The sequence below is a fragment of the Eriocheir sinensis genome, chromosome 21 (assembly GCF_024679095.1).
Source record: "Eriocheir sinensis breed Jianghai 21 chromosome 21, ASM2467909v1, whole genome shotgun sequence".
NCBI classification, from domain to species: domain Eukaryota; kingdom Metazoa; phylum Arthropoda; class Malacostraca; order Decapoda; family Varunidae; genus Eriocheir; species Eriocheir sinensis.
In genome coordinates, this window is record NC_066529.1 from 4,621,442 (window position 1) to 4,632,365 (window position 10,924).

The 10,924-nt window shown below is 42.4% G+C and overlaps 1 protein-coding gene across 3 annotated transcripts in view; it reads left to right on the forward strand.

Annotated features, from left to right (window-relative positions):
* LOC127001553 (discoidin domain-containing receptor 2-like) overlaps positions 1-10,924 on the forward strand; it is a 135,283-nt gene that overhangs the window by 69,598 nt on the left and 54,761 nt on the right. For all 3 annotated transcript variants that reach the window (XM_050866194.1, XM_050866195.1, XM_050866196.1), the window contains exon 3: positions 9,021-9,168. In XM_050866194.1, coding sequence (XP_050722151.1) covers positions 9,021-9,168 — 148 coding nt within the window. The remainder of the gene's footprint in view (positions 1-9,020; positions 9,169-10,924) is intronic.

The following is a 10,924-nucleotide window of genomic DNA, read 5'->3' on the forward strand; positions in this document are numbered from 1 at the left end:
AGGAGGAGGAGGAGGAGGAGGAGGAGGAGGAGGAGGTGATTGACAAATATTAGGGAGAGAAAAGACATTAGAGGAAAAATGAAGAGAAGTAAGGTGAGAGAGAGAGAGAGAGAGAGAGAGAGAGAGAGAGAGAGAGAGAGAGAGAGAGAGAGATTTTAAGAAACAACGAAATAGATGCAATGAGATAAAGTCGTAACGTTTGAAAAAAGAGGTAGAAAAAATAGTTATTAATACACAAGAGAAAAAGAGCCTACCCCCCCCCCCCACACACACACACAAAAAAAAAAAAACACCGGGAGGTTTATAAGAGATACAAAGAAAGCTGTTCAAATTTTTATGACCTGTGGAAATAAAAGAAAATAAATAAACATAATAATAACGTGTGTAAGTTGCAGATGCGGACAAAAGAAAGAAGAGAAAAATGAAAACTAGTTGTTGTTTATAGCCTTAGTTGCGAGGAGGGAGTTCAGACCAAAAAAAAAAAAAAAGAGAGAGAGAGAGAGAGAGAGAGAGAGAGAGAGAGAGAGAGAGAGAGAGAGAGAGAGAGAGAGAGAGAGAGAGAGATTATACTACAGCCGAAATAGACGAAGGAAAAATAATGTATTGCTGCAGAAAGATCAAATAAAAAAAAAGATTAAGCTTTATCAGAAAGAGAAAAAAAGAAAGATAACTGCAACAACATTATATAAATTGAAATAGATACCGGTAACAAAAAAAATAGAAAACGAAAAGATTATAATATGCAACAGGATCTGAAAACGAAAGGGAAACGTACTAGTGCATAAAGATGAGAAAGAAACAACCAAAAAAAAAGGGAAGGAGAAAAAAAAGCAATATTAAAAGAAGAAAACACGAAAAGAGGGCGAAGCAGAAGATAAAAAAGAATAAGGATAAACGAAGAGACGAATGAGAAAACCAGACTAAAAAACAAACAAGAATAAACAGGTGAGACACGGAATGAGGGAAGCAAGCAAGGATGAGAAGAAGAAACAAACACGAAAGGGAGAAAAATCAGAATAGAAAAAAAAAGCGTGTAGAGAGAAAAAAAAAATGAAAGGCAGAATATGAAAAGACGAAGGAGGACGGAGGCGGAAGGGGCGATAATGAGGGAGTCTAACCTTGACCAGAAGCTCCCAAGGGCACAAGATGACCCTCCAGAGACTTGAAAAGACGACTCAACGATCACACTCCACTGAACGACTCCTCGATGGCTGACTGATTTACCGGAGGAGGAGGAGGGGGAGGAAGAGTAGGAGGACGAGGAGATACTGGGCGTGGTGAAGGAGGAAGCCAAGTAGAAGATAAAAAGAATGGAAAAAGTGGAAGAGGAGGATAAAGAGAAGGGGAGAGGAGAAAACAATGGGAAAAGAAAGTAAATGATGATGAAGAAAACGAAGATGATAAACGATGCTGAAAAAAAAAAGAAAGAGAGGAAGAAGGTGAAGGAGAGGGAAACAAAAAGAGAAAGAAAGGAAAAGAAAGAGAGAAAGAAAGAAAAATGTAGAAGAAGAAAAAGAAAGAAGAGAAAGGAAAGAAAGGGAAAGAAAAAGAATAATAAAAAAGAACAAGAAGACAAGGAGAGGGAAAAAAACTGAGGGAATTTGTAAGATCGATCAGAGAGAAGAATTTTTAAGTTAAGAAACGAGGAGGTGAACATCAGAGACTCCCGAGAGAAAGAAAATAAATAGTTTCTCAGGGAAAAAATGTCATTACCCGGAAAAGTTTAACGCTGAGGAAATTTTTACTCTAAACAAAACGCTGGAAAATGTTGAGGAGAGAGGGTAAAAAAAACTACTCTTCCTTGCGTCCTCCATTCTTTGCGTCCTTGCTCCTGCACTCGTCTTCCTCCTGTTCTCTCTCTCTTTTTCCTCCCTCTTCCACTTCCTCGTATAAAAGAAGGAGTAAGGAGGGAAGGAATGCAAGAGAAGAAATTAAGTAAAACCGATTGTTCCTCTTCATTCTTCCTGCCCGTCATTGTTTTCCTCGTTTCTCTTTCCTCTATTTTCGCTTTCATTTTATTTTGTTTATTTCTCTGTCTCTCCTCCTCTCTGTTTCAGTAACAAGGACGTGAGTAATGAAAGATACAGAGCATTCTTCCCACTTTTCTCTTCCCTTCCCTCATCATATGGAAATAAGGAATGAAAACTCGGAAGAAAGTAGGAAAGGATGAAAATAACGAAGGAAGGAGGAAGGAAAGGATTTATTCAGCATTGTCATCCTCTTCTTAGTTGTCATAATAATGGGAATGTGTAAGGAAGGAAGATAGTATATAAAGGAAAGAGGTAGGAACGAAGATAACTATTTAGCACTGTCCTCCCTTTTCCTATACGTCATAATATATAGAAAAAATTAAGAGATATGACGTAAACAAGTAGGGAAAGAAGGCGGAAGAATATTACTGAAGTTTACCCTCCTCTTTCTAGTCATCACGTATGGGAAGGAGCAAGAAAGAAAATAGGTAAAAATATAAATAAAGAAGGAAAGCAAAAAGAAAACACTGAATTAAGGGAGATGATAAAGGAGAAAGATAATTATTAAACTTTGTCCTCCTTTTCAGAAAACAAAAAAACACGTAAAAAATAATTAAGAAAAGAAAGAAGAAAGGAAGAAGATATTTCAACATTCTTCCCGCGTGTCTAAAAGTGCGCTTCATTTCCATAGAGATTTAAGAACACCGAGTCCGGGGCCTAATTGACGCCCTGTTTATACTAGTTTTCCCTAAATTGGCCGTTATGCAGATGAGTGTGTGTGTGCTTGTGTGTGTGTGTGTGTGTGTGTGTGTGTGTGTGTGTGTGTGTGTGTGTGTGTGTGTGTTAAAAGCTTTCGTAATTGTGTGACTTTTACGATTAAGTGTCATTAGAGAAATGTCCATCTGTCTATCTATATGTTTGCATGTATGTATCTCTCTCTCTCTCTCTATCTATCTATCTATCTCGTTTCCCATTATATGCTTAAGTGACCTAATTCTGACTGACTGAATGCCTAAGTGACTGATTAAACGACTGACTGACTGACTTGACTGGCGTTGATGTCTGCTGTGCGGCGCAAAATCACTGGAATTTGTACTTAATGAGTCGAGATAGATAGATAGATAGGTAGATAGGGATAGATAGAGAGAGACAAAGAAAAAACGATGATGGTTAAGAATGTGTTTGTCAGATATATTTATTTTCCTACTTCTCTTACCCTTATTTTATTTTTTCCTTACAAGTTTTCCCTTTTCTTTATTTCTTTCATTTCACGCAATTCCGCAACGTTCTCGACCTTCCTTCCATCCTTCCTTCCTTCCTTCCTTCCATCTTTCCACTCCTCCATTTTCCTCTCACCTCAGTGCTCAGTTCCTCTCCCTCTGCTCTCGTACCTCTCTCCTCCTCCTCCTCCTCCTCCTCCTCCTCCTCTCTTCCTTATCTCCCTCCATCTTCCTTTTTCCCTTCTTCCACTCAGTGATATTCTCCAATTCACAGGATCCACAAGACCATTCTGTCCTCCTCCTCCTCCTCCTCCTCCTCCTCCTCCTCCTCCTGCTCTATCTCTGCCAGTTCCCTTTTCTCTCTCTCTCTCTCCGTATCCATTCCTCCAGAGAAATTTAAGCGGGCGAGTTTTATACCATATTCAGGTTTTTTTTCTTTCTTTATTTTATTCCTTCCTCCTCTCTCCCATCCCTCGTCCCCTTATGCCCCTATCCCTCCTCCTCCTCCTCCTCCTCCTCCTTCACCTCTCCCTTCTCTCCTCCCTGCACGGTTGAGGTGAGAGAGGAAACTTGGAGGAGAAGTAGAGTTTTCCTCCGGGAGATGCTGGGGAAAAGTAGCAAGGTGCAGAGAGAGAGAGAGAGAGAGAGAGAGAGAGAGAGAGAGAGAGAGAGAGAGAGAGAGAGAGAGAGAGAGAGAGAGAGAGAGAGAGAGAGAGAGAGCACTAGCACATCCCACCCCATTTACATCTGTTTAGTCTGACACTTCCAATTACAGAGGAGGGAGAGGAGAGAGAGAGAGAGAGAGAGAGAGAGAGAGAGAGAGAGAGAGGGAGAGGGAGAGGGAGAATCGAGGGTTATGGAAGAGTGCGAATGAAAAGAAGAACGTTACGAAGAAAAGAATAAGAAAGTGAGGTGATGAGAACCAGAAGAAAGGGATGAAGGAGAGACTGATGGAAATAGAAGGAGAAGGAGGAGGAGGAGGAGGAGGAAACAGTAAAGTGGGAGGGAAATGGAGTGAAAATGATGATGAAGAAGATAAAAAAGAGAAAGGGATATAAATTTGAGGAGGGGGTGGAAAATAGAACCTTAAGAGAGAGAGAGAGAGAGAGAGAGAGAGAGAGAGAGAGAGAGAGAGAGAGAGAGAGAGAGAGAGAGAGAGAGAGAGAGAGAGAGAGAGAGAATCAGAAAGAAAAAATGATAAAAAAAAGTAAGACGGTGTAAGACTTAATAACTTTTGGGACTGTTTGAGAAAATAATAAAAATATAGAATCGTGTTTAAAATCGAAGCGAATCACCAGCATATAATCCTCTTTTAACAAGTAAATCCGTCGAGACACACACACACACACACACACACACACACACACACACACACACACACACACACACACACACACACACACACATACTCGCTCAAGCTTACCTTTCTGTGTGTGTGTGTGTGTGTGTGTTTTCATTACTTAGAGCGGCAGAGTCTTGTGTTTACATTTTCTGCTTCTTTTTAGGGGAAACTCCGAGGAATCATGGAAATGGGTCCGTTTCTCCTTTCCCCAATTTACTGCTGTGTAGGGGGAGGAGATGCTATTGTTTTTTAAGACAGAGGAGGAGGAGGAGGATCGTTGTGTTTTGTAATAGTAATGCAGGTAATAGTCAAACAGAACACCTCGAATGATTTAAAAAGAAGAAGAGGAATTGTGTAGGTGGATAATTAACACGTGAAATGAAGGTTCAATATAGAGAATGAGGAGGAGGATTAGGAACTTAGACTGGGATTTAAAGGAATGATTTCGAATACATGAGGAAGAAAAAACGTATGATAATTAATGTTTTGTTAAGGTTAAGTGTTAGTTCTAAAGAAATATGACTCTCTCTCTCTCTCTCTCTCTCTCTCTCTCTCTCTCTCTCTCTCTCTCTCACCACCTTATCATCTGCTCTTTATTCTCCTCTTTTTCTTTCTTTTTTTTTCTTCTCTCCATCTCCTTCCTCATCGCCTTCCACCTTATCTCTCACTCTTTATCCTCTTCCCTTTCTCTCTCTCTTCCTTTTCTTTCTCTCATATTCCTTTCTTCTTCCAATCATTTTGCTCCTTTCTCTCTCTCTATCTCACACCCTTTGTCTTTCTCTCCCTTTCCTTCCTTTCCTTCTCTTCGCCCACTGCCTTATCTCTCCTCCTCCGTTTCCTCCTGTCAACGTGTCCTTTCCTTTATCTCCCTCTGTTTCCTTCTTTTATATTTTTGTTTGCTTATCTGACTCTCCAACATTTTTTTTCTTCTCGTATTTTTTTTCCGTCATTATTTTTTTCGGTCCGTCTATCTGTCCCCGCGTCTCCAGTTTCCCTTCCCTTTTCGGAGTCTCCTTGTGATGAATTGCTCAATAGCGCCAACGTTAATGACACAATGATTAATGGGCGCTGTGTCGCTTAGACGAATGGAGGGTAGGGAGGCGAGGGGTGGGGAGGGTCGGGAGGGAGCGGTGAAGAGGAACCGGAATGGAGAGTGAGGAAGGGAAGGGATGGGGAAGGGGGGCGGAGTCTATGGAAGGGCTTCATTCCTATACACTGCCACCTTTGTCCTAATATGGAATGAGGCGTGAGGAAGAATGGGAGGAATGGCTTTTAAGGGGATGGGAGAGAAAAAAGACTATAGTGCAAAGGGGGGGAGAGTGTGTTGTGTATAGGTGTAGAGTGTATTAGAGACATTGCTATACACCGTCACTTTTGTCCCTATATGGAATGAGGCGAAAGGGAGGAAGGGGGAATGGGTGTTAGGGTGAAGGAAGATAAAAAAAAAAGGGAATCGGAAGGGGAGAGTGTTGCGTGTATAAAGTGTAGAGTGTATTTGAAACATTCCTATACACCGTCACCTTTGTCCTAATATAGAATGAAGCGAGAGGAAGGAAAGGGAAATGGATGTTTTGGACACGGAAGGAAAAAAAAAAAAGGGTTATGATGCAAAGGATAGGGAGAGTTTTGCGTGTATAAAGTAAGTATACTGAAGACATTCCTACATTTAATGCCACTGAAGACTTGCATAGTTTGTCTTTCTGTGTCTGTGTTGGTCTGTTTCCACTTTCTATTTATCTATCTATTTCTCTCACTTCTGCGGTAAGCCAAGGCAAGTCGGGCTGAGTCGAGGCAAAACTGGTGAGAGCTGTGTGCTGGAGGATGCCGCGAGAGACGCCGCTGAGGGTTGAAGAAACAGGAGAATGCTCTTAGTGGCGCTCAAAGGGCCGCCGACGGGACTGGACTGAGTAAATATTTGACAAAGAGGATTTTAAGTGGCACATCAACCTTCTTGAGCGGCTTGGCGCTGCGCCCTCGTGCCTTCGTGTTTTGTGGCGGTGGTGTTGGTTGCGGTGGATAAGAAGTAAGAAAGGAAGGAAGGAAGGAAACGAAGGCGGAGGATGATAGTGAAGGAGAAAGTGGTATGTTGATGCTTGTTATTGTGGGTTTGAGGGGAAGAAGCTGGGACGTTTGGAAGGAAGGAAGGAAGGAAAGGAAAGGAAAGGAAGTCAGAGAAAAAGATGTTGGAGGATAATAGTGGAGGAAGACGCGGCATGTGTTGCTCGTTGTTATTGTGGGTTTGAGGGAAAGAAGCGGGGAGTTTTGGAAGGAAAGAAATTAGGAAAGATACGAAGGCAGAGGAAGATATGTTAGAGAATGATAGTGGAGGAAAAAGCGGTATGTGTTGGTGTTGTTGTTATGCGTTTGAGAGAAAGAAGCAGGGAGTTTTGAGCTGAAAGGAGAGATGGAGAGTGTGGTGAGGGTGGGGCGGCGGGGGGGGGAGGGGGGGGGGTTGGCCAGGAAGTAAGAGTTTAGAGGAAAACAAATGGAAGGAAGAAGTTTTAGTAGCGATGAGGAAGAAGAGGAATGATTGTTGTAAGTTGCTGGTGGAGAGAGGACAGAAGAATTGTAGGAGGAGGAGAGTTGTTAGTGAGGGAGTAAAGGAATGTGTTGGGTGTTGAGGGGGAGGAGAGTGTAAGGGGGTGCTGTTGTGGTGGGGAGACGTGGTGGTTGAGAAGTGAGAGGAAAAGAGTCTAGCGAAGGAGGATGAGAGGGAGAGATGACCGGTGGTTTTGGAGGGAGAGAAAACAGCAAACGGACAGAGGAACAGACAGATATAGACACGAACAAACAGGCAGATAAACAGAGAGACAAGCAATCAGATAGACAGACGTAGAGGCGGGTTAGTAGACAGAGAGACACACAGAAAGATAGGTAGTGAGATAAACTAACAGACAGAGAGAGCCAGACACAGACAAACAGAACTTAAAAGATATAGACAGGTAGATCGGCAGACTCACAAACAGACATACAAACAGGAAAGCAGACAGGTCGACATTCAGACAGGCATACCAACACAGACAGGCGGACATACTGGACAGGCATACCAACACAGACAAATGAATAGACAGACTCACGAGAAATATTTATCACAAGGAGAGGAAACGACTTACTGCCTGAAATATCATCCAGTGAACTTTTCCAACGCCCCCTAGGGAATGAATTGCACACTATTCTTTTATTTATTTACGTTCACTTGTTGTCTCTGCGAAGTCGAACTGTGATATTTTTACGCGTCTGTTGATGGGGACTTTTAATCTTTTTTTCTTTGACTTGCTTATCTTGTATGTGGTGAAATTTGATCGTGCGATTATTTTTTGGCATATTTTTATTTTATTTCGAGGCCTGTTTGTTGTGGGGCTTAATTTCGTAATTTTATGCATTGTGTGTCTAAATGTGTTTTCGTAAGGTATTAGAGGAGTAATTTGTTTCTCTTGTGTTTATTCCTCTCCAGTGAACTTAAACCTTTCCAACTCGCCTCACTTCTCTCGGATATTGTTTCACTGAAGGGTAACGTGTACATATTTTTACCTTCGCTGTAGTGAACTTAATTAGTCATGTCTCCTCAGGTACATTTAATATTCCAACGAGGACTCTGCTATTCTTTCGTATTCCAAGCTCTTCTTTGCTGAGAGATGATACTTATTACCAATTCAGACCGAAGGCAGCTGCTAAGGACTTTCATCACTTATAACTACCTTTTTTTCGCCTATTTTCGCCATAATTCTACTAACCGAGAACATTTAGGTTAGATATAGTTATTAACCCATAGGCGGTGGCTGAGTGGTTAGCGTGCGGGCCTGGCAATCACGGCGCCATGGGCAACGTCGGTTCGAATCCCCACGCTACCACATGGGATTTTTCAGTCACCGCCGAGTGGCCTAAGACTACCCACATGCTGTCCTGAAGACCACCCATCAACCCGGACTCTAGAAAAAACCGTCAAAGTGAATCAAGAATGAGTTCCGGGGGGCAGCATGAGCCAAGCATAACTGGCGCCACTATAAAAATTGCCTGCGCCATGACGGGCTTGGGTCGACCACCAGGCCCCAGCAGGAAGCCTACCGGCGCTACAGGCGGAGATGCAAAAAAGAGAGAGAGAGAGAGAGAGAGAGAGAGAGAGAGAGAGAGAGAGAGAGAGAGAGAGAGAGAGAGAGAGAGAGAGAGAGAGAGAGAGCCCGTGGGAACAGAATATGGCTAACTATTATTGTTGGAACTGATCTTAAGCGTACGAAGAAGGGTCTTGTATCATGGCTTTAAGGAAGGTCATGTTTTATAGCGTGTAATAGTACGGAAGGTCTTGTGTTATGGACGTTTATAGGAAGGAAGGTCTTGTATTGTGTTGTTTATAGGACGGAAGGTTTTATATTATGGGTGTAAGGAACGTCTTGTATTATCGTATTATGGGCATTATTTCTCAGGAAGGTTGATCTTATAATATGGGCGTCTATCTCTAGTTACTTACACGCGTCTTTCCTCCTCCGGCAGATCCTGGACGGCAATGTGAACACCTATACGGCGGTGCGGACGGAGCTGGTGCCGCCCATCCTGGCCTCCAAGATCCGCTTCGTGCCCTACTCTCCACTGCCGCGCACTGTCTGCATGCGCGTAGAAATCCTCGGCTGCCCCTACAACGGTGAGCTTCCACGACTCTTCTCCGCTTTATTCTTTGCCTGTCTCGCCTCTCTTCACCTTTGTCCTTCTCATATTTTCCCTTTTTTTTTTCTTTTAGTGTTTTTTTTCTTCTCCCTGTGTCATTATATCGCTTTCATTTTGTCTTGTTTTGCTTCTCTTCATCTCACTTCTCTTTTCTCATTTCATCTTTTCGTATTGTTAATTCTTCCATGTTTTGCTTTTCTATATTTTTTCATTAGTTCTTTTTCTTTACCGGTTTGTATCGCCCCTCTTCATCATCTTTTATTCCCATTTCTTTCTTTTTCGTTCTTTTCTCTCTTCTGTTTCTCATTTTATCTTCTCTTCTCACTAATTCTCCTTATATTGCCTTTTTCTACAATTTCATTATTTTTTCTCTATTTTATTCTCTTTTGTTTTCTTATTTTATCTAGGACCTAATATTTTTCCTTTGTTTCTTTTACATTGTTTTTTTCTTTTTTTCGTTTTTTATATATTTTCGGGTTGAACTTTCCCCTTCCCTTACTTATTCAGATAATTCCAACTGTCCCTCCTTACCTGCCCTTAAATTACCTTACCTAACCCGTACACACTACCACCTAACCTTCCCTTCCTCCACCACCACCTCCTCTATCAACACCTCCACTTCTCTCTAGTTCCTCCCTCTCTTCAACACTTCGCCTTCTCCACTACACGGTCCTTCAGTCTCCTTACTCTTTACGCGCAGTTACGCCCTCCTGCTCTTAAGCCGTTCCAGCACTCACTTCCCTCATCCCTCCAATACTCGTTACTCACACTATCTGCTTCCATTCCTTACATATTTGACGCTCCCTACATCCCTCTGTGGCCATATAACAACTGTACCTCTTGTTCTTGCCCTTTTCCTTTTATTTTTCCTCTTGTTCGTGTTAGTCTTCGTTCTCTTAATTCTCCTCATATTTATCTTTTTCCCCTCTTCTTCTTCCCTTTTTAAACCCCTTCCATTTATTCTGCTTCTCTTTTCTCTTTAGTTCTCCTTTATATCTTCTCATATTCTGTAACGGTTTCTTCTCCTTCACTTCTTCCTCCTACTACCTACATCTCCTCCTCTTCCTCCGCCTTTTTATCGTGTGTTTCCTATGCTTCTTTATGTTCTCTTATATTTTTCCTGGTGCTCCTCCTCCTTCTCCTTTTCCTCTTTTTCCTTCTTTGCCTCCTCCTTCTCCTCCTCTTCCTCCTCCTACTCCTCCCGTTGTTTTCTTCCTTTTCGTAGTCCTGCTTCTCCTTCTTCTTATTCTAGTTCTCCATCTTGAAAACTTCCCACTGCCTCTTATTTTTTCTTCTCCTCCACGTCTTTGTTCCTTCTTCTTCCCCTGATCTCTTCCTTCTCCTTCCATTTCTCTTCTCTATTTCTCTGTTTCTTCTTTTTTTTCATATATTTCTTCGTGGTCAACCTCCTCCTCCTCCACCTTCCCTTTTTCCTCTTCTTCCACCTCCATCTCTTCCTCTTCCTTCTCTTCCTCCTCCTCCTCCTTCTCCTTTTCCTCCTCCTCCTCCTTCCCCTCTTTCTCTTCTTCCACCTCCATCTCTTCCCCTTCTTCCTCTTCCTCCTCCTCCTTCTCCTCTTACCCCTCCTCCTCCTCCTCCTAGATAAATTTCATTCGGGAAACTGTCTCAGGAAATCGCACTTTTCCTGCACATTGACTTTCAACACTTCGGAAAACACGTCGCTGCTCTTTCTTCCTTCACGGGCGACGAGGCTAAGGCTGAAGGGCGGGTGT